Source organism: Heterocephalus glaber, unplaced genomic scaffold (genome assembly GCF_053883595.1).
Source record: "Heterocephalus glaber isolate CG9 unplaced genomic scaffold, H.glaber_assembly_v1.0 deba00000347, whole genome shotgun sequence".
Classification (NCBI taxonomy): Eukaryota; Metazoa; Chordata; class Mammalia; order Rodentia; family Bathyergidae; genus Heterocephalus; species Heterocephalus glaber.
Window position 1 is genome coordinate 46451622 of NW_028258143.1, and position 24670 is coordinate 46476291.

The following is a 24670-nucleotide window of genomic DNA, read 5'->3' on the forward strand; positions in this document are numbered from 1 at the left end:
AGCATAGAATCACAAAGATGGATTCACTATTATTAGGATTAGGAAGTATGTCATAGCTAGCATTTTTTCAATTCAATAATACAGTTTTAATTGTAAGAACCTTCTAATATTCTTTCTTTTATATGAAAGTGACAAAGTTGGATCAAAAATTTTGAATGCATAATAGTGAAAAATGAAATTTCTCTTTACTCTCTCCTTGAAGTAACCATTATATAATGTGTGCATTTAAGTATACATATGTAAAATATGAAGCATACTATCTTCTATAAATATATGTCTTCATATTCCTCAATATGCATCCAAAAACTTGGTAGTTCTATAAACAATCTTTATCTTAAGTGTAAACTTATGTAGCTAAGATGGACCTTTCTATTGTTGAAAATATGATCAAAGTGTTATTATTCTTCAAGCTTTTCCTTTTGATTGATTTAAAGATGTGTTTTCTAGAGAGAGAGTTAAATGTGTGTTGTATTAAAAAATTCCTTAAATTAGTTACTTAAAATTTATTAGAGAAATTGCCTAAAACAGGCTTTAATATTACAAGACTATTTCATTGTTAGTATGGATGGTAGTTAACGCCAGTTGGTCATTTATTGTTCCAAGAAATGCGAAGTAAGATTATTTAATCACGTTGCCATCTGACATTCAAATGCAAAAAGACAATGAAACACAGCAGCACTGCAGAAAACACAGAACTCAATGTAAACTTTTCCCAAAGAGGATGCCTACCATTGAAAACATCTCAAATATCTTACTTTGAAAGCACATACTGTACAACTATTTTCCATAACAAAAGGAAGATATCCTCAAATGAACAGCACCTAGTGTAGTTATTTTATCTGAGTATCAAAACAAAGACACATGAACAAGAAGTTTGGGAGAAGTAAATGAAATAGAAGGAATTGGCATAAAAGTAAAAGTATGGGTGACATTAGTGATAAGCTAAGCTCCATTATGTTAATTAGCAAGGAAAGCAATTTTATTAGATGAAAGTTAACCCATCTTTTAATTTAGGACTTATTTTACATATTTTATATCTATAATGAAGTTCCTGAATCATTAAAGGGTAGAATTTGAAAAGGGAGAATAAGGATCAAAAACTTCCAGAATTCTACAGATTACTATACTGTGTAGGAGTCTAGGGTTTTCCAAATTTAACAACTTGAATTCTAAATAATCTTTTCTGATGTAGAACAAAAATATTTTTTCTCTACCCTGCAATTATTAAAGTCTTGTTTTTCCTTCTGGGAAAATGTAAACATCATATTGTTGCAGATTTAAAAAAAAACCTAAATATCACCTTAGATTTTTTTTGTTCATCTTGAATATAATTACTCAAGATGGTTGGTTTAGATTACTGAGCCTGGTTTAGATTACTTAGCTCTCAACTTTTTTTCTAAACCCTCTGAAATTTCCCAAGATTCTTTTTTAAAATGTGATGTCCCACATTAAAAAGTACTTCAGATACTCTTGCTTATTAGTATTCTCTTCTTTGTTATCTGGATTTTCACATCACTTCAATAACTTAACAGAAAATTGTCCATTTACTTACAAATTGCAGTAAATATAATTATGAGCAACTAAATTCCTGCTTTTTAAAAAAAATACAGGAAAAGAAAATAGAAGTTTTCCTTTACTACTGTTCCCTTCTTATTGCTACTGGAGAAACCCACGCCGGCTCTTTGGAAGTGGCTGTTCATTTAGTAGGAAATACACTTGCGGTTCTCTCACTGGGTCAAATGGCATGTAGTTTGGGGCGCTATAGAAATGAGCAAGTCAAATCTCAGCTACCATCAGGGAAATTCAAAATAAAACACTGGGTTCACTGAAAGTCCTTATATTTCTGAGAATCTTGTCTCTAGGGCATTTATTTTATCTCCAATAATATGACTATATTAATTGTTACAATAAGACCTTAAATATAAAAAGGAACAAATAGAAACAAAAAAATTTGATCAGTAAGAAGGGTGAACTGGCTGCAGATTTCTTAGCCATATCATACAATACCATCTTGGAGTTTGTTTCTAAGGGAAGGAGAAGGGGCATTCAACAATAATTATTTAGAATGTAAAGTGTCCATGGGCATTCAAAGGATCTGCATTCTGTCACAAATTATTATTCTCTTTTCAGAAAATAAGTATTTAAGTGTCTGGGATAAGGCAGGTCAAATTAGAAGTATTTTCAAAACTTTGGAAACATATTTAAAGATTGCTACTAATTTAGACCTGCTGGAAAATTGGAACCTAGACAAACCTGAAGAGAGAACATGAGGCTAACATGTAGAGTTTTAAATGTAGGCTTGTTTATAATTCCAGAAAGAAAGACAGAAACCAAAAAACCTGCACATTTAAATCATTTTGATATCTTCTCAAACTACTCATCATGAAGATAGGAAAGGAAAGACAAATTGGAATGAATGGAATAAATATGCACTTTTAAAAAACATGTGACTTTCTAATATTAAAAATATAATATAAAATGCAAATTTTACATGGGAAATGTATGTCTTCTAACCTTTATGTAGGCAGCTTCTGCCATGTGCCTGTTTCAAGTCACTCTGTACAACTAAAACATTCAGAGTTAAAGGTTTTAATAAAGTAAATGCACATTTGTTGACATTTACCTCATTTTTTCTAACAGTCGTTTGGTAAGAAAAAATATGAATTCACAGCATATATGTGTTAATGTGGATGCATATAAGTATATTTCTCAAGTCAATTTTCTGAAATGTTATGTGCTTTTATCTACATCTATACAGATACTCTTGTATGTATGTGCATCTTATGTTCTAATTGAAGAAAATTTCCATGTTGTGCAATAATATTTTTATCAAGAATGTTACCTCTAAGTCACTATGAACTTGAAATTAAAAGTTCCTCTGAAAAGCATCTTTAAATTTAACTTCAAATAAACTGAACACTAAAGTACTTTTAATCATTAACTGTTAGCATTATTATTCCTAGAGTGTGTTGCTTTCAGGAAAAAGTTTTGCTTTCTCTGTTGCATAATGGATAAGCAAAATTGCAAACATTTTAACAATGACATAGAAATTAAAATATGAATTGGATTATTAAAAAGGCAAGATTTTTATAGTGGATTTCTCCATATAAGGAACTGTTGGAATTCATTCAACAAGTTCTAATAAGATTGAAACAAAATATTACTGCATATTTTAGCAGTATATCCTTTTTTACTTTTTAGAAATACAGATAAAGCAATCTGTATTAGTGTTCTTAATTTTAGAAAAACATGGTTTATATATTAAGACCTAGATTTAGAGCTCATTTTGTGATGTGCTGTATTTAAACCTAGCTTATAGAGGCTCCTCTGATTACGCAGATAATCAGCAACTTATTTTCATCAGTAAGTAATATTGTTTCTGGAATCAAATTAAACATTTCAGATACTTATCATTTATGCATAGGCAGAGTCTACTAACTTTCAATTGATAAAATTTATACATATACACAAAATTTACGCAAATGAAATCATATGTAAATTATTGAATTGATTAGAAAAAATAGTCCTAATATCCACCCTGCTTAAAATCATTTCAAAATGTACTCAAAGTTTATACTAGAACTGGGCACTGTGGCTCTGCACCCAACTTCCTAGATGTACACACAGAAAAAAGCTGAATTGAGTGTGTCATAAATTTCCATAATTTGTAAAGCTAGAGCTAGTACCACAGTGATCTTTGCCTGCTCTGAGGCTGTATGTTCGAAACTCAAATATTTTGCCCACAAAATTTTTTATAGTAGACTTTTAATCTACTCAATTTAAGAATTCATAGAGGTTTTTCAATTAAATATTGCTTTGATGGCTTTTGTTACATTCTGTATTTTACTTTTATAATCCAACCAGTAAAAATCTACAGATCATGAATTTGAAATCACCTAAGGACACGAGAGATATATTCAGGAAGTCATCAAGAGAATCACAAAAAATGATGGAACATCTCTGGTGACATGCTGTGATGTCAATTCGTTTATGGCACAATTGTACATCTTTCTACTTTCTTGCAGTGGGTCAGGCAGAAAGATTTTGTAGCTGAACAACATGCAAGACACTGAAAAAATATCATATATGTATGATTTTTTTTAGGTAACCTGTGTAAAAGTGGTCACATATATCTCTGTCTGGTTAAAGCACAGAGCTGCATCCTTGATTGATCCAGTTTGATTTTACCCCTGTCAGAAGTGATATGGTTAGGTACTGAAATCTAGAAAGACAGCATGATGAAAAAGGTTAGACAACTGTGATTTAAAATGTTTAACGTCATGTATCTGTAAGTCAAAATTAGTTATCTATTTGAAAACATATGCTGTATAACCAGTTATATAATATATTTAAAACCCAATCATTAAATATCATTTAACATAGACTTAAAAAGAATCAAACAGTTATATAATTCTGTTTTCAAGAAAATTAGTCAAATACTATAATGTGCTAGTTTAATCTTTTACATTTTGTTTGCTCAATACAAGCAACATTTAAAAATAGGTAGCACACTATATGTGGATGAGGTGAGAGTAAACGTATCATTTGATAAAGCATATTGTAAAATTAGCATTTCTTGATTTATTATTAATTATATTCAATTAATTTTAACATTTCAAACAGCATTTCAGCAAATTGTCATTTTCAAATGTATCTGAACATAAAGAATTAGAAATAATGATTAAATATATCAGACTTATATTAATATTTTAGGCAAATGAACAAATCAAATAAAGATGTAAAGATTTCTCAAAGGCTTTGGAACCAACCTGAAAATAGAAATAGTTCAAGTAAAACTCTATAGAAGAGTGATTTAAAAAATAATCTATGCATAAAAGGATCAAAGGCCAGCTTCCTCACAAAACACAAATGTTAACTTATACCTTAATCTTGCCAAGTCAAACGCATTTCTGGAAAAGACTATTATATTATGTTTTCCACTGTTCCATTATAAGTAAACATCCAAATTTCCCTTTTGATGAAGGGAGTAACTGCCTCTTTGAGGAAAAATCTTTGATAAAAACAATCTTAAAAAATAGATAGTTCTTAAAAAGAGATAACAATGTAATTAAAAGCACCATTATAGTAAAGGGCTAAAAATATTTAATGTTGATTACTATAAATATTTAAACAACTTTGTTCAAATCAATAAAATGAATGTATTTCATAAGAAGAAGGCATATTTAAGTCTTTCCAATGATAACTGCTTTCAAATTTTAATAGATGAATAAATGCATGAGTGAATCAAGTGAACAATGAGTGTTTGTTCCTCTGAGATTTCCTTGTGCACCATTATCTGCCCAGAGGGCAGAATTTATCTCTATATTTTAGGGTCTGCCCAACTGTCATCTCTTTTCACATGGTTTCAGCCGAATACAGTCCCTTCCTTAGTGCACCCTCAAAGGGATGTACTTTGCTCTGCTCTATATTATCAGTAGTCCTGTATTTATCTTAGCCGAAAGTTCTTACACCATAAACATCCTGATGGTGACAATTTCTTACTGCTTATCTTTGAAGTACATGCATTAAATTTTAGCATGGTCTTTTGGAGACCAAAAACTATTTAATGAATATAATTTAGGAGAGAGAAGAATTCTATGGCTATTATTATGCTGGTTAAATAGGCATAAAATTTTTAAATGTATTCTGTAATATACACAAATTCAAGAAATGAGTGAAAGAACTGTACTTAGTGACATTGTATTTATGCAATTAGTAATCAATTATATTCATAAAGTTTGTGTTTTACATTTTCATTTTCTTTATAGTACATTGAACCACATGAAATCTCTATGCAGATAAAAATGGTTGAATATTTGCATTTTATTATTTAACTTAACATATTTTCATTTTTCTATCATAAAAAATTAAATCTTTATTTCCTGGTTATTTCATATGATTTCAAAATATAATATTATAGTGGACTCATATGTTTTCCAAAATTATGTCCAGTAAATGCATCTCTTAGAACATAAAACTACAGTCCTTCAATTCTTTTCAACCTTTCATAGAGGAATGATAATAATTCATACAGGAATTCATTTTCATAATGCAATAATAATAATTAAGAGTAGTAAAAACAGTGCTGCACAATGGCTACTACACTACCAGGACCATAAGGAACGAGGGGACACTTGGTTATCTGCAGTACTTGATACCTGGATGCAAAAAGAGAAAGAGCATATGTATGTGAGCACACACACACATAATCAATGAAAAATGCATACATCAGCCACTTTGACTCCCATTATATAATTTTTCTCTCCATAACAGCTCTAGATAGTACATATAATTATATTTATAGATAACTGAGACTCTAAAAGACTAAGGAAAAATGCTATTAGTCCTTGGTGTGTATGGGGCTTTATGAAGTTTGAACTGCAAGCTTAACTGGTATATTATATGTCATAGATAGGCAAATGTAATTATTTTCTGTTATAGTTCTTTAATTGTGCAATTCGAGGTCAAATATTGTTATATTGGTATTGTATATTTGCCGCTGATTCATTGAAATTCTAATTACACTCCTAATTGCACTCTAATTCTCCTGAGTGTTGATTTATTAGATGATAGTCTGCCTCATTAATTCTTGATCTTTATATTCTGGGTATTTAAATTTGTCAGAAAAGAACACGGTTTTCTTAAAAGAAATGATGTCAAATTAGTATTTTTCTATCATAACACAGTAAGTCACATTGACAAATGAAAAGCTTCAAAGTCAAGGAGCTGGTCTTTAGTGGTGCTTCACACACAGGTCAGTTTGGCATAGGCCTTGGTATCATTAAGAACTTAATGGTTGCCTCGGCATGGCTTTCGTCAGAGAAGAATGCATTAGGTAATAACCACAAGGGCCTGAATTTGGTCCAGCAGTGTGTCATATTTATCAATGATTGATATGAAAAAATTGAGGCACATTATTATGAAGCACAAATAGATACACAGACACATATATGCAGACAAAAAATACTACAATGAATAAAATAAACAGAATAAAACAGAAATAGTTGCATAGTCTTGAGGAAAAATACATTCTAGGCATAAAAATCAGTTCAATAATGAAAGGACTAAGATAATTTCCAGGAAATGAATACATCTTTGAAAGAGCTCATGATCTCATATATCCCTAAGCTCTTATATTTTAACTTGTAAATGAAGCTACATATTAAATTATTGCAGCTGACTTAAACCAGGACGTTTTTTTCCTTCCGCAACTCAGCATAGTGCCTAGAGCATTGTAAGTAGCAATAAATATTTACTGAATGAATGGGTGCATTTCATGCTTCATTTGAGGTTCATAATAAGGAAGCACTTCATACTAATGGTAAGAGGCTGTGTAGTGTGTTATTGTTGGAAGGGTGATTAGAGGGCTGCATTGTATCCGAAGGGGAGGCTGATTGAGAGGACAAATCAATTCAGTGCCTACATTCTGAGAAACAGTGACAGGAGTCTTATTCTCATGGGTATACTTTGAGTTTGTCTTTCTTGATTCAGAGGCAGACTGTATCCTCAGAGAAATATGAATGTTTTATATTGCCAATTGTTTTCTCTGAACTGTTTTAAGATATCTTACTAAGCCCTTTACTTGAACTCAATTCTTTGGTCTTTTTCTGGTAAAATGTTTTGCTATAAAATATTTTACTTGATTCTGGAAGGTATCTTTTAACTATCTACCTCAAAAAGCAGACCTGCTTACCTGAGAGGACTGTAATGTCTCCACAGACTACCACAGGAAAATAGGATTCTAGGCCATAAAGAAAGGGGTTTTGAGGAAAGAGGGAGAGATATCAAAGGTCAGTGATGTTCTTTTTCTTTGTTCAAAATTCAAGTATTTCAATAGGCAACCAGATAATAGTCTCTGAATAAAGAAAATGGTATTTGTGGTGTTTTAGCTTAACTGTAACAACTTGATTGGCTAAAGAAATACCCAACAGATAGTAAGGCATACTTCTAGGTGTGTCCAGGTGGGTCATGGAGGTGTGACTTTAGGTATTATATGTGTCCCTGGTATTGTTCCCCTAATCTGTCATAAACTAAGCATCTTTGTTCCACATTGCCATTCCAGCATGACATTTCTGACTTGAAGCAAACTGATAATGAACTAAATCCTCCGAAATTGCAAACCAGATAAAACTCTCCTTTAAATTCTGGGTGTCAGATATTTTGTCTAGCAACAGGAAAACTGATCAACACAATATCTCAGGAACCCGAATCCTTGCCAGGGAGAAAGTCAGGTTCGTTTTCCATGATAACGCAATCCTTCACAGTGGTGATGGGCAACACTGTTGCTAAGTCTTCTGTGGAATCTGAAGTTCCATCCAGATGTTGCAGGGAGATCAGGGGATAAGGCTCAGAACAGACCTTTGGAACAGGCTCTCCGTGTGGTTTTCATATACTAAAATTGTGAGTCACTGGGCTACATCATGCTACCTCTCTTTCATCCTGTGTCAAAGAGCCACTTCAGTATGTGTGTGCAACTACTCAACTCCATACTTCAAGTACATGTTCATTGAACACTTCTTGCCAGGAATTGTCTGTTCAGTTGAATCGTGTAATTTTCATTATAATTCTATTTTACATATACATAACCTACAACAGAAGTTTTTCAAGAGCATATATTTAGTAAGCATAACAGCTAGACTTTGAAGCCAACTTTTTTTCTTCAGAAGTTGTATTCTTATCCACACTTAATCTTACTCTAGTGGTTAAGCCTTAAATGACCTGCATGTGTGAAGTTAGAAGTTACTTTGTATTAGATAGTCAAGATCTGCATCTTTGGTTTATGAAGTCCGAGAATGTGACAATCACTATTTCAAAGACTTCTAAGACAGAAAAGGAAGTTATAAATGATGGGATAAACAATTTAAGAATCTTGAAACTAAAAGGAGAGCTGAAATTACAGGAATTAGAGCAGGGAATGCCTGTATGAGATTAGAGACATGTTAGATGAATAATTGAAATTTGCATTTCAATTTCTTAATTTTAAAAACAAACAAAAACCAAAAATCCCACTAGGACATTTTAATCTAAAGTAGCTAGAAAAACCCTAGACCTTGATTTTTCACTGTTGGCCACTGCTTAATAAGTCTGAGCTAATGTAACATGTCCTACAGATCTTGAAACTATTGTTCAATTCCAGTAGATTGACAAGTAGGCTTGAGTGTACTCAAGATGATACACATTGAGATATATAATGGAAAATTTCTTATGAAGAAGGGAAAACTTTCAGTCCATAATTGTATGTCAGTGGCACTGTGTGAGAAACTGAACACTTACATGGCAATAATGATGATGCCTTCAATAATAACAACAAAAACTTTTTTTTTTTTTGGTACTGGGATCAAACTCAGGTCCTTGCACTTGAGCAGCAGGTGGCAAAACCACTGAGCTAAACCCCCAGCCCAAGGGTTTCTATCTTAAACATAAAGGATTAGCTTATATGTTCTTTATTACATCCTCTAGCTCTTGTATATTATCATGTCCAGACTACAGAAATGTAGTAGAACAACAACGTAGTTTTTGAGCACATATATTTAAACATATTGTTCATGAGAAGAAACAAAAAATAGGGGAATATTATCCACTGACCTTTGGGAAACTCAGTTTATAGAGAACCAAATTCCATATTTTTAGGAAGTATTCATGTGATAGTTGACAAAGTAACGTTATGGATGCTTAAATGGTGTATTTCAGTTAACAAATATGCTACAGAGGACTACATTTATTATAAGATAGATGGGCACTATGATGTCAGCACTTGCTTCATACCATATTCCTTACTTTGCCATATTGGAAAAACTTTCTTTGGCTAGTAGAAGTATATATTCATAATTTATTTAGTCATTTGCTCGCCCAATAGTTAAGTATAATAGGGATATAATTTACATATATATGAATTTTACATACACAGATTTGGCTGTGTATTGCTCATCATTATTCCACGCAACCTTTTTTCTAAATCCATAATAAATTCATGGAGGGAAAGCCTTAAGGGGGTGGAAAAGATAGATATTTGGAAAAATCTGTCAATTAATTTCTAATGTAACCTAAAGAAAGGAAAATTATTTTTTCAACAATATCTTGAAACTTTTAAAGTAATGAGGTAAAAGTAATTTGAAATAGCATTCACTTATCATATTTCATATTAATAAAAATGCAGTTCAATACACACCTTGACTCACTTAGAGATATACCAATAAAAAGCAAGCAAGAAAGAGATGAAACTTTAAAGTTCTCAATGAATTTACAGTAGTATTCTCAATGAGTTTATAGTACTATTTGATGTATATCATACTTTCTCAAAAAGATAAAATGTAAAGACTCATTTTTAAATCAGAAAGAGTTATAAAATTATGTGGGATTCAGAGTGAGCAGAGAGCCCATCTGCTTGGCAGAGATTCAGAAGGATGCCATGGGTAACACTTAGGAGCGATTTACGTGTTATTCACTTACACACATTAGTGTAAACCATAATTTAGGTAATACTAATTTCACAGATGAAGAATTTGAGGTCTGTGTCTTGAGGTACATATACAGGATATTGACTGCAGAAGGAAATCACAGGCAAATTCACAGAGGTAGAAAAGTGTTTATAGACTAGAAGGAAATTGGTTTGATACAGGTAATGGAGCTGCAGGTGAGCATACGGGGACACAATGGTCAAAGGTATCTGAGGTCCTAGGATGAAAGACCTACATACATACAGTGTATAATTTAGGGGACTTTCGGGAGCATGGATACATCATAGGATGCATGATTAGGATAGTAGGATGGCACGATTAGGATGAAATCTGAGTCAAACTAATCCAATAAGTATGCTAGAATAGGTGGAAAGTGAAGGCAGAAGGACCAGTTGGAACTCTACTGGTAATGGCTAGGCAGGTAGTGCATGCAAGGGTAATAATGAAGAGGAGAGGTACATTCAACAGACCCTACAGGTGGAGATGATACGTGACTTTATGACTGGTAACAGACATAAGATAAAGGATAGGAAGACTCAAAGATGCCTGGTCCTTTCAAATATAGCTAGGTAACGTTAAATAAATTTCTAAGAATCAGTAAGAAAACCTTACCAGATGAACCTTCTCACATACACAAAACTCTCCATTAGTATGTGACATTAGAAAGAACTGAAGTCAATAGACTTCTGAAATGTCTATTTATTTCATGGTAGTAAATAATATGAAACAACACGTATAAAGCAATCTTACCTCTTTGCTATAGTCACTGTCAGAATCACTACTAAGTTCCTCAGTATTCATATTTTCCAAATCAGATTCCCCAGGTGCAATTGGCACTATCACTGTGAGGCTGGGATTATGAATAAATGATTGATAATCACTTTCTTCCACCAAGTTTCTGTCCACGCTGCTTTCAAAGCCACTGCTTTTCTCATTTTCCTTATGGAAATGGCTATCTTTGCTCATTTCAGCAAGTGTATGGTTAGAGATACAGTTTTCCTTTTTGCTGTTTAGATCTTCCACTTGTCTTACTACCTGGGGAACTTTTGGCTTTTTTGAAAATGCTTTTAGAATAAACTCACGCGCAGTCTGTTTCACATAATCTATTCCCTTTTTAATTCTGGCCACAGCAATCTGGAGGTTGTTTGCATCGGGATCATCTTCAATGGCTGTGAGATTGTCAGAACTAAATGAACTCAATAATAAAGCAAGAAACAGGTTGAGGACCTATATCAGGTTGGGGAGGGTGCAGAGAAATGGGGAGACAGGAAATGAAAAGAAAATAAGGATAATTTTTCTTAAATATAGTTCTCAATACAAACTAGATTCCTCACTACTCTCTCTAGAGTTCTGAGAACTCTAGGGAGCTGAGGGACAACCACACCCAGGAACAATTACCATGGGGAGCAGAGGATGCTCCTTCAACATTAAAATTTTGTCATTTTTAAGTTCATTTCTGTATCAGGAGACCTTTGGCCCATTTCCCTTTATTGAACTTTAAAAATTTTCCTGACTTTCACCAATAATTATTATGTTCTACTAGTGAGAAATAAATTGAATAAGAAAACTGGACTGCTATTTATTATGTTGAAACATTCAGGCCAAGATCTCTCTTCACTTTTCCCAGAAGATAAATATTACTTGTTGCAATAAGGAGCATATAATATTTATATAGCCCCCACTATGAAATATTCTGTCCAAGTATTGTGACAGCTTGCCACTTAAGGTGGATTTTAAAGTATAAAATGCAACCTGTCCACTAAATTTGACTAATATCAGATAATAACACTGATTGGCTGCCTTCATTGCCTATCATTTTGGCACTGAAAGAGGTTATAAAAGAGGTTAACTCAATATTTTTTTTAAAAAAAGAATTTTCACGGAAGTCAGAAGACATGTAAGTTTTATTTACACATCATTTTATATGGGAAACAAAATTACCATTTGATGTAAGTCTCTTTGTGGCCCCAAAACACCCATCTCACATTTAGAAAAATCAAAATTACATTTGAGAAGAAGAGACTCACCCTGATTTGGGCCACACCCAAAACAATTTGTCAGAAACGTTAAACATAAAAGAGAAGAGTGAAATTGTCAAAGAAAATTCCAGTGAGGGGAAACAAATCATTAAAAAAATTTGGTAATCACCAAGGAATCCTAAAATAGTTTAATTCTGGTCTTTATTCTCATTGAAAAATATACTTCAATATAATATATGTGTTTCAATATGTTTGTGTTTTGATAGGATTATTGATGAGGACCTGAAAGTCTGCTTCATAACATTAGTCTCCTTAATCCATGCAAAGGTTAGGAGACTCCCTTTTCTATAATATGCTTATTTCTTCACTGAGAACAGATACAATAACTTTCCATTGAAAATCATAACAAGACTGATATTTTATCATAGTCTAATGGATGTCACACATGTAAATAAAAGGCATTTTGTATCACCTCTAATATCATATTATGCTAGAAAAGAAATATTCATTTAATGCTTCATTTAAAGTCTCATTTTGATTAATAGTTTTCATCATTTTTCTGACACAGGCTTAAGATAATTAAAATATTCTATTTTTAAACATTCTCTCTAAAACTTTTGGTTCTTAACCACTTCAATTAATTGGTAGAAAAATGACCTAAAGAATAAAAAAGAAAATTTAAAAATATTAGTTCAGTTTAACATCTCATTAACTCTGACATCTAAGATTATATGAGGAATATAATTTTTATTTCTTCTCAAATTCTATATTATCAGTAATTTTTAAATTATTCAATACTTGTTTATCAACATTCTGAATTATAGTTCTGTTTTTTATTACCATGGATCAGTAGCTAATGAGTGACAATCTTAATCAGTCTCTATATAAAGTCAGCAATCACTAATGTGCCCATCTGTGTTTTACTATAAAGCTACACTGCCTTTCAAAGAAAAACATTATCTTCCCACCAGTCCTCAAGCTCAAATATTATATTACATATTCTTTAAAGACTCACTTCAAAAGCTTTTCTTGAGTCCTAATGTGAAACTTAATTTTTTTCTATCAAGACCATTTTTAACTTAATTGTATTTACTTATTCTTTCTTCTCTGATTACTTTTTACACCAATTTTTTCTGCCCTATTAGACTATAAGAAAATTTTAGAGAAGGATTATACTGCAGCTATTTTTTGTCTATCTAAATATAAAACAATACTTAAATAAATTTTTTCATGGAGAAGATACTGAAAAATATTGAATAAATAATTGATCAGACCCCCCAAATATCTGGTTTTTACATATGTGTCAGTAAATAAATATATAAAATACCTCTGATTACTTTTATGTGGCATGCTTTTACAATTTATTCTTCTAATTATTTGGCTATTCATATTAAAATTTTGTAAGAAGAAATATAAAAACTAATATATTTGTAGGAAAGTACAAAACTTAAGCTCAGAAGAACTAAACAAAATATGTGTTTTATTGCATTATTGGAAAGATTTGTGACCCTTTTTTTTTTTTTTTTTGGTACCAGGGATCGAACTCGGGTCCTTGTGCTTCCACAGCAGGCAGCGAAACCACTGAGCTAAATCCCACTGAGCTATGATCTTATATAAAACTAGAAAATTGGCTTATTATTATAACTTAAGGATTATCAGTAGTTACAGAATGGTAATCATGATGCATATTTTTAAGCAGTAAAACTCTATAATTTGCATTTCATAATTCACTCTGTATTTCTGGTGCACAATCATTTAGTATGTGATTTGATGAATGTAGATGTCTATCCTATTCTCTGACATTTTTTATATGTGAGCTTCAAGGACAACAACAACAAAAAATTAGCAACCTTTTTTATCAAGGTAGTGGGAAGTGAAGGTACCCACCTATGTATGTATGGTTATTACTACACCCTACCTTCTAGTATACCTCACAGGAAATTTGATGCCAAATTGACCATTGAGATGAGCCAACATGGTGGATTTCAAAATGGAGGTTAGTGGCTCCTGAGAGAGCATCTCATCTCAATTTTTTCCTACTTATAAGCATGAGAGTTTTTAACAACCAGTACAAGGAACAAAGTGAAAAAAAATGCAAGGTCTTAATTAGGAAGATACGAAGATTGTTGTGTAAATGAGAGGCTAAGGACCACTAGTTGACAAACTTTTTCTGTAAAGGGCTAGATAATAAATGCATTGGGCTTTAGGAGAAGTAGGGTTTTTACGATAGTCATTCAACTTTGCTATTATAGTGTAAAGAAAGGATCAAGAGATGTGTGGAGGAAAGAAGAAGGGAAGAGAAAAGGGATGAAAAAAGGAATGAAGATATTTTATGTACATGTACCAACTACCCACAAGGAATGTAACTATTATTTACTACAAACATGTACTAATAAACTAAAAAAAATAGCAAAAATAAAAAATAAAATCAATAAAACAAAAAATATAGATACATGTAAATGAATGAACATGCCTGTGTCCCAATAAAACTTTATTTATGCACACTATCAATATTTTTAATCTTTTAAAATGTAAAATTCCTTAGCTCAAGATCATCCTAAAACAAATGTTGGACTGCATGGTGATGAGTCTTGATTGCCAACTTGATTGGCTTGGGACACCTAGGAGATTAGTGAACTACACTCAGTGTGTTTGGGTAATGGAAGCATGACCATGGGAATTATACCTAGTCCCTGGCCCCTTCCTCTCTAATGTTCTTCCCCTGTTCTCTGCTTCCTGGATGTCATCATGTGTGAGTAGCTTTCTTCCACAACACCCCTCTGCCATGATGTTACTACTGACTTGGAGCCAGCTAACCATGGACTGAAACTTCTGAAACCATGAGCCAAAATAATTCCCTCTTCTTATAAGCTGCAGTGTCAGGTATTATGTTCCAGTAATGGAGAACTGACCAATACAAACTGGATTTGGCCTGTGGACCATAATTTGGTGATCCTTGCTATAGATGTTAGGCTTTGTGACCATAGTGTGGTGTGACCAGTACTTTTATTTACTTTGGAACATTACAACTTCATTTCGTTCTTGTCAACTTAATTATACATTATTTAATAGGATAGCTTCATATCTGAAGAGACTTCATATTTTTTAAGACATCTGGAACACCACAGATTTAATTCATATGACATGACTATCAAAATGAGAAAATAAAGTACAAACTTTACATTATGTTTTTAAAAAATATCAATAAGGATAATCTGGCTAGAGAAATTAAGACTTTTTTTCCTTTTCTGTTCTTTTATGTATTAAAATTATCAATATTTATTATAATAATTTTATGTCCAATTAATTTTAAATGTATAAAAATGACCAATAATATCATCATAAAATAATTTCTATAGAGAATTTTAAATTTGTGAACATCTGTTTGTTACGTACCACAAGGTTTCCAATGACCATGACCATCATGTAAACAATAAGGCACATGGCCTGACCAGCGACCTCCATGCAGTCCCACATGGTCTCTATCCACTCTCCACACAGCACGCGGAACACGATCAGGAAGGAGTGGAAGAAGTCATTCATGTGCCAGCGTGGGAGTGTACAGTCTTCGTTGATCTTGCAGACACATTCTTTGTAGCTCTTGCCAAAGAGCTGCATGCCGACCACAGCAAAGATGAAGACGATGATGGCCAACACCAAGGTGAGGTTACCCAGAGCCCCCATGGAATTGCCAATGATCTTTATCAGCATGTTCAGTGTTGGCCAGGATTTTGCCAACTTGAACACACGGAGCTAAAAATGCAAATATAGTTTAGTATTAGTCATATAAAAATTTCAATGTTTCCAATATCAAGCTTTTTGTTCTAAGTTTAAAGCAATTTATCTCCATTTTTCATTCACAATCTATTTTCAAAATTCCTGTTATTTTCTTACATTTGCCAACATATATCTACAAGACATACCATGAATTGCGTTTAAGGTTGTGATAAGAGCTTCTTATCATTGTTCTAGGTATTAGTTCTTTAGGAATTGACAATTTAACCATGATTTTATTTTCTGATGCTTTTTTGGGTTTTTCATGCTGATATTCATAATGCCAACCATTTTAAGAAAAATTTTTTTTTCCATTAAGATTTTTGGTACATTTTAGGCATACAATACAGTTACATTCATCATTGGGAACTTGTACCCTCACATGACACATCTTGGTTCTTATTTTATCCCCATTCCCCTGCCTTCCCTTCACCCCCTCCACCCCTCCCTATTTACAGAGATTTTGTTTCCATTTTTTCCTTTTCCCATATTTTTTCCTTTCCTTTCCCCTACCCCTCCCACTTCCCCTACCCCTTTACACCTTTTTCTTCCTATTTCACATTATCTATTATACATTTTGATCCTTATTTACACTTTTTATTACTCACACCAGAGAAAGTATTGGTATTTACACGTGTGTCCTATTTATTTCACTTAAGAGTATGGCCTCAATGTGCATCCTTTTAGCTATCATTCTTTATGGCTGAGTAGTACTCCATTTTATAAAAAACCCCACATTTTCTTTATCCAGTTTCCAGGTGATGGGCAATAGAGCTGTTCTCATACTTTAGGTCTTACAAACTGTGCCACTATACACATGGGTGCACATATGTCACTGTGGTATGATTCTTTTAATTCTTTTGGGAAGATACCCAGCAGAGGAATAATATTTTAAAAATATTTTAATATATATTTTATATCTATTGTTTAGGGGACAACGATTTGATCATGAACTATCAGATCCCTTAAGTTATGATACATTATGGTCAAAATTAGCTAAACCCTAAGCTTATTATTGTGAAATAAATTATTGGCATATTGGGCAAAAATGCTTTTATTGTACTAGTATATTCTTTCAATTACAGTAGAACATGTGCTCAATTTCCTGAAATTAAAATATTTATGCATTTTTAAGCTTTTGGCTAAGTACATTTATTAATGAGTGGACTTTCTTTTACCAAATATCAAGACCTAGTCTTGCCTTTTGATTCAAGCCTTGAAAGTTTTAAATAATAATAATGCAAGCCCAATACACTCATTTATTATAGAATATTATGGCAAGGTTAATTTGTACTTACCAGTCTGAATGATCTCAGAACTGATAACCCTTCCACGTGTGATAGAAAAAGTTCTACCAAACTTAAAGTTACAATAAGGCTGTCAAAAATATTCCAGCCTACTTGGAAATACTCATATGCATCCATGGCAATTAATTTCAAAACCATTTCAGCTGCAAAGATTCCAGTAAAGACCTAGTGAGAAATACATTTTTCTTGTATTATTAGAAGGTATAGAATCAATATAACGATTATAATGATGATCTTCTTCGCATTTACTGCGTTCCAGAAAATATGTTGCATACTTTGCAAATGGACATTATCTTACTTTGTCCTTTAAACAGATGTAGCTATTCCTATAGCTCTCATACCGGCATCGAAGGGTTCCAAAGCTCCGTCTTCTCAGTTTTAATCATCATGAGACACAATTTAAGGGGAACACATTAATATTTCAGAGAAGTAAAACCTTTGACAATTAACACAGTCACCCTTTGCAAAATGTGTATGGGGGTCACAAGTCATTTTAGAAAAAAATACAGATTGACAGTAAAATTTTGATCCAGACTTTTTTCTAGTCTTACTGCTCTTAGAAGAATAAAGAACATGTTGACTCACTCTTTAAAAGATTTATTAGTAGAAGTGGAAAAAGTAACTGGCACAGTGATAGTTGAAGTGAGACTTCTAAAGCTTTCATACAAAAGTACACCAAAACATGATTAATTCATGACGACCATATCAAAGGACTCACTTAAAGAAGTAACAGTGAAAAACTTGCTTATTACTCATTTGAGTACACTATGACTCAAAGAATCTGGCCACAAATTGTTAAGGGAAATAGCTCTATAAATGCATCAGATAATTTACAAAACTACTATCAAGAGATTAGCAGGGAATACCTGAATTTGCTGTTGTCATAATAGATAAGATACATGACAAAACTTTGGAGTTCACAATAATGCAGTAAATGGAGTTTTTAATCTCCTGAGAAATTGAAAGTGTAAATAAGGATTAAAATGCTTAAAAGGAATAATTGATAATTTGAAATAGGCAAAGGTCCAAAGGGGTAGGGGTGGTGGGAGGGGAAGGGGAAAGGAAAGAAGGGAAAGGAAAAATTATGAGAAAAGAAAAAAAATGGAAACAAAATCTATGTAAATAGGGAAGGGTGGAGGGGGTGAAGGGCACACAGGTAATGGGGAAAAAATAAGAACCAAGATACATCATGTACAGGTACAAGAACCCAATGATAAATGTAAACGTATTGTATACCTAAAATGTACCAATAAAATAATTTTTAAAAATAATGCAGTAAACTCAGAAAGAAGGTACAGGTGTGCATGATCAATAATTTTAGAAATAGTTCTGCCTTTTTCCAAAGATGAATAGAAGGAAAGAAGAATGCTAACTCAGAGTTAAAATGTTTAACTCTCCAATAAAGTTCAAAATATCTGTTGAAGGGTATATAATTATTAAGAGGCAGAATCATGATTTAAATCCAGTTCTTTGGGACATCAAAGGCCCAGATTACTTCACCAGCATTATATCAATACAATGCATCTATAGTTCTTTTACAAATATGTGAAGTGTATATTTTTAAGGAAGTTGACATGTAATTATAAAATATGTAAGAAAGTATCAAAATTTCAAAGTGTTCAACAGACATACTGGGAGACAAAAACCATTATTCACTTCCAAAATGATGACACATATGGAAGCAATATTGTTATTTATAGAATTTAAAACTATTGCAAAGTTATTTAAAGATGGAATATACAACCAGAAACATGACTGCACAGTAATACGTTGGTACATTCTAGATATGAATAATTATTTAGCTGCATGTGTACTGACTTACAAAAAGGATGAAACAATAATGACAATGAAAGACAGACACTGTGGGTGCATAACACCAGAGAAGAAACTCACCAAATTTCCCACACTGAGTACATTTTTGAATTCTAGAGTCATTGGATGGTGTTCCATAGCCATAAATAACGTATTTAAAACTATGCAAATGGTAATTGCAAGATCTACAAAAGGATCCATTACAATAAAATAGATAAACTTTTTGAATTTTATCCAATACGGAGAGCAATTCCAAATCAAAAATGTGTGTGCAAATCTGTACCACCAAGGTGGACATTTTTGTCTGGACTCTTCAAGTTCTGGAAGAAAAAGGAAAAGCAAAACAGGAAGCCAGTCCTTTGGATATTTTATCCATAGCCAGATACAAATTAGCAACACAGTCTAATACTCGAAGAAAGCTTGTGGTTTACACTTTGCATAACCATGCTGTTCCTATGAAAGCATAGCATATTACATGACAGTGCTGTATTACATTTGTTGACTAAATCAAGCAGAAGTGAGAGGAAGTCAGTGAAATCAATACACAGGCAGATACACAAGCATGTCTGAGACAAAAATACACTAAAATATGATGAGAAGTAGGAGAACTGGTGTTTCCCTAATGGAGAAATGTTTATGTTCCACCAAAATACATACTTTTCTCTTGTGTATTTAATCCTATGACAACAGTAAGATAATTATATTCTGCCCAGAAAAATATTTTCCTATTTTTAAGTGAAAACAATCCCTGAATAAAGACACCAGAAATAATTTAAAGGGGAAAACAAAAAATAGATATTTCCCCTCTTAGCTCCTTTGCTTCTCACCATGAGTTTAGGGGGTAGGCCAAAACTTTAAGGCCATGATGATAGCATGGAAGTGAAAGTTCAGCCTTTGGGCAAGGTGGAACCCCGGGCACACATACTGTAATGAGAGAGGGTGGGAATTAGTACATTGTAAAAAGTCCTCATCCTTTCATTCTCTTTCCTTATCAGAAGAGAGAAATTCAGAGATTAGAGTGTGTCTAAAATTATGTAAGTGAGAAAGTCACATAACTTTGTAATCTAACTTTCTATATCAATTACTATTAAATTATTTATCTCTGAAAGATCATTATATCTGTTTTTAATCACAAATAATGTTATTCTTTTTAAGGAATGGGTGTGTGTGTGTGTGTGTGTTTCAATACTGAGAATTGAACCCAGGGAACATTACACAGAGTTACATCCCCATTTTTTCTTTACTCTGAGATTCCGAGTCACCAAGTCACAAAGTTGTCCTTGCTAAGCTTGAACTTGGAAACTTCCTGCCTCAGCTTGCTAGAGTGCTAGAATTACAGGTGTGTACCTCCATAGCCAGCTCATATTTAATCACTTTTAAACAAACAAGATTGTATCAGTTTCCATTTGTTATCTTTACTATTTCTTAAGGCCAATTTACATTCTTTGAATTCCTCCTAAGAAATTTATGTACTTAGCTAAAGATTCTAGAATTTATATTTCTTTTATTTAAGGACTGGTATGACAGAGAACATCATCACCTACCTTCTACAGTGTTTGTGAGGATGCTTGCTCTACTCATTGCTCTTTGTCGGACATGGGGATCATTCAGCATATCTTCTGAAAGAAAATAAGAACTGGAACATCTTTTTTTGCGTATTTGAATGGTTGTACCCTAGAAAAAAGATAGGCAATTAAAATCTTAAGAATAGAATTCTGATACAATGTAGGTTTAAAGTAAAATCTTAGGTTATTGTAGAGAGTAATTAAAAGTAGAGACTAGATTTCTGGGTTCAAATTATTGTTTTGTTACTCACTGGCTAGATATCATAGGAGATTTACTTTGTTTCATCATGGGTAAATGAGGATAATAATAGTGCTTGCTTCACATTTTTGTTATGGGGGTTAAAGGAATTAATACTTATGTTTAAAACAAAGCTTGCTATTTTTATTATTATAGAAATATCATCTACTCTCTTCCTAGTTATCCAGTTTATTCGGGTATTTACCAAAGAGTCCTACATAAAAATTTCAAGACAAATGAAGTAGCAATACATGTGTAAGATATAACTCAATGTTATCCAACAATTTTTCTGTGCTTATTCTTTGTTGAAGTTGGCAACATTAATGAAAGCTATTCTAATAACTGTTTCTTGTGGCCAAGAAAGACATCTTGTGAACTCAGCTGACTACACGATGATAAATGACTCATTTTGAAAATGACACTTAATAGTGATTCGAATTGTAGCAAAATAGAGAATGCAAGCTCCATCCGAAAGAAGTGACCAGGATTTATCTCTAAACACTGTTGACATGCAGGCATACAGCCCAGGCACACCATACAAGTTCAAATTCAAGTAAAAATATATTATTTCTTAACCGTGGCAGCTAATTCAAATTTAAAATACTATATTGGGTTCTGTGGAATTCAAAATTATACGCAAACATGCTCTCACACATATATGTCTACACACAAACAACTATACAACTCTGTATCATTTATCTGCTTCAGTGTGGCATGTGGTATGTTTTACAAACATATACTTTACATACTCCATATAAATATATAGTTATAGAGTTGTAAAGTTGTATAGGTGTATAGATGTAATATATGCATCAAACATATACAGGCAAAAATATGTGTGTATGTGTATATGCACAGACACATAGAGGTGTAGTGACTTTTTATAAATATCTCTGTAGCCATATTTTTTGTGCTAAAATCTCTATTTTACTGACTTCCCAGAAGCACAAAATTTCCCCCAAGTCAAACAGTAATTTTTTTCAGTGAAACAAATTCTCTTCCATGTAGCCATGTCTTCAGTACAGAGATAACATTATTTGTCATGCAATGTTTTCATGTAAACTCTATTATGTCACACTTTTATGATAACTGCATTTATAATTCCTCTAGTCTTACATTTTCACTTTAGGATTTACTGTGGTATTGATTTTTCTGTGGTAAAATAAACTTGTAAATAAAAACACTTCATTTAAAAATGTGAAATAATCTCCAAATCTGAAATAAATTACATATTTTACAGACAAAAGGCAAACATCATTGTCAAAGAAAACGTAATGAAAGCATGATTACACAGAAATTTAACATGCTCATTTGGTAAGGAAAACAGGTTGACAGCAAAGTTTAGGCTGCATCATGCAAGCACAGAGCTCACACATTACTGTAGAGCACATGCATTCGTTCCAGCTGAATTATGTGTATGGTCATGGCTTTGATGGAACTGTATTCTCACTTGAAATGCTACATGATCTGCAAATGTAGGAATATATAGGAACAGATGGCATATATGGGGACCTTGCTGAGGTAGTAGAAGCCCTTAAGCATGTTTGGTGGCACAGCACAACGTAGTGAATGAGGAAAGAGTTATCCTGCAAACTCCGAGAATGAGGAAGCTCTCGCTTTCAAGCCTAATTAGACACTTCCCTAACTCCTCAGTTTCACTATTAAACTCTTGGAATTTCTGTTTTGAAGGAGTTGTATTGTTTTTTGTTTGTTCATTTTGGTGCATGTGTTTTGATATTGTGTTTTGATATTTTGTTTGTATTCGTAGACTCCAACTAAAGGAGATCTTTAAAATGCAAACAGTATTGTTTCATTTATGTAGGGAAATTAAGAAATTTATGTAGGGAAATTAATTTCAAAGATAAGCCTACTGTGCATTAGAGAAATGGCAGATCCAGGCAGTTAAGAGCTCATTGTCCAAAACAGAGGTTCTGTGTTTAAACTTCAGAGCTACACATTAGCTAGGTGAATGTGGGTAAATTCTTTCCTTCCTCTGTACCTCAATATCCCCACTTGTAAACAGTGGTAGTAGGGCCCAGGATTTAGCTCAGTGGCACCACGCCTGCCTGGAAGGCACAATGTCCTGAGTACCTGGTACCAAAAAAACAAAAACAAAAAAACAGCGGTAGTAATATATCACCTAAAAGAACTATTGTGAATCCTGAATATGTGCTTGTTATTATTATTATAAATAACTTCAAAAAGATCCCTTGCAAAAAGCTACATATCAAGTAGTGACCTAAAAAGATAGCAGCAGAAAGCAAAAAATACAATTTCTTTACAGAAATGGGACCTATATTCAACTAATAAGGTCAACACTCTCAACATATTTTTTGTGCTGCTATATGTTTCTTTTATAAATTGTTCTCTAAAGAATTGATTTATAATCCCCCAATATAACATCAACAGATAAGTACATTCTTTTAAATAGTGGAATATAAAACATCTTCGAATCAGATGTCTATGACACATAGTATGAGGATTAAGCTAATGAGTCAAAGGTGTGTTTCCACTACAGAAAGTATTGCAAAATGCAGAGCCATTCATGGGCCAGACAGAAGGCCCCTGCAGCAGAGAGACTGATGCAGGAATAGGGGCCAGCCATGCCTGAGCTATGGAAAAACGTTCTTACGCTGTCATCAGAAGTTGCCTTATCTATTATCACCTCTGGCAGAAGCTGTCCATTGGGAAGCATGAGGGCTGAGGGTCCATCAACCAGGGAAACCACACCATTGCAGTCCACGGCACTGTGCATCTTCCCGTTCACTGGCAGCATTGGGGGGGACCTACTGGCTTGGCTGATGTTACTGCTGCGCCGCTCCCGGAACCTCGGGGGCAGGAAGAGTGAGCCCCGTCTGCTCTCATTGTCTCCAAAAATGCTGTGTTCATCATCAGCAAATTCAGTCTCAGATCCTATGTCTTTTCCTCGACCCTTGAAACTGAAAAGACTTGTCCTGCTGCTTCGCCTTGGAGAGAACAAGGAGCCACGGATGCTGAGTGGTGACTGCGGAAAAAGTAAAAGGTGACAGGTGTCTACTGGAGCCCTACACATAACAGTGCACTTCACAAGACTGGCCTGAGGGCAGGTAGGTGACTCTCTGCAGGTCTCAAAGACACATATTTAAGAGCAAAACAAGTCAGCAAGAAGACAAATTCTCCCAAATAAAGAATGAAATAACTTGAAGGATTCATTCTTCTAGACCAGGTAAATTATTTGGCAGATCTTTACTATTATGTTCCACAGTGACTGAGCCACACTTTATTTTGCTATATAGCCAATGCACTTCAAAATTTGGTATCAATACCTGTTGTTTAGCTTTTCTGTCTCTAAGTTCCACAACAAATTAAAACTTTCTCAAATTCAAATGCTTTTTTGTATTATATTGCTTGAAATTCCTCTTTACATGCTGAAAGCTAAATTAGGGTATGTTTTGGAGGATCTTTTTAGTAACAGGGAATTTAGGAAGTCATGAAATATTGGAACGTGGAAAACAAGCTGTGCACTACCAAACAAGGGGGAAAGTCATGTTAATACAAC

General features: G+C 33.1%; 1 protein-coding gene and 1 long non-coding RNA gene across 9 annotated transcripts in view; one reads left to right on the plus strand and one right to left on the minus strand.

The window, feature by feature from the left end:
* The window catches only part of LOC106010469 (uncharacterized), a 135966-nt gene that overhangs the window by 96403 nt on the left and 14893 nt on the right, over positions 1 to 24670 (plus strand). For both annotated transcript variants that reach the window (XR_015446845.1, XR_001184266.3), the window contains exon 3: positions 15938 to 16097. This is a non-coding gene — a long non-coding RNA (uncharacterized LOC106010469). The remainder of the gene's footprint in view (positions 1 to 15937; positions 16098 to 24670) is intronic.
* The window catches only part of Scn9a (sodium voltage-gated channel alpha subunit 9), a 153214-nt gene that overhangs the window by 42886 nt on the left and 85658 nt on the right, over positions 1 to 24670 (minus strand). For 5 of the 7 annotated variants that reach the window (XM_087199860.1, XM_013076951.3, XM_087199858.1 and 2 more), the window contains 6 exons: positions 23765 to 24136; positions 20874 to 21003; positions 19411 to 19649; positions 17509 to 17682; positions 15833 to 16189; positions 11208 to 11684 (listed from right to left, as the gene is read on the minus strand). In XM_087199860.1, the coding sequence (XP_087055986.1) occupies positions 11208 to 11684; positions 15833 to 16189; positions 17509 to 17682; positions 19411 to 19649; positions 20874 to 21003; positions 23765 to 24136 (1749 nt within the window). The remainder of the gene's footprint in view (positions 1 to 11207; positions 11685 to 15832; positions 16190 to 17508; positions 17683 to 19410; positions 19650 to 20873; positions 21004 to 23764; positions 24137 to 24670) is intronic. The other 2 variants (XM_087199863.1, XM_087199865.1) reach the window with 1 other exon arrangement.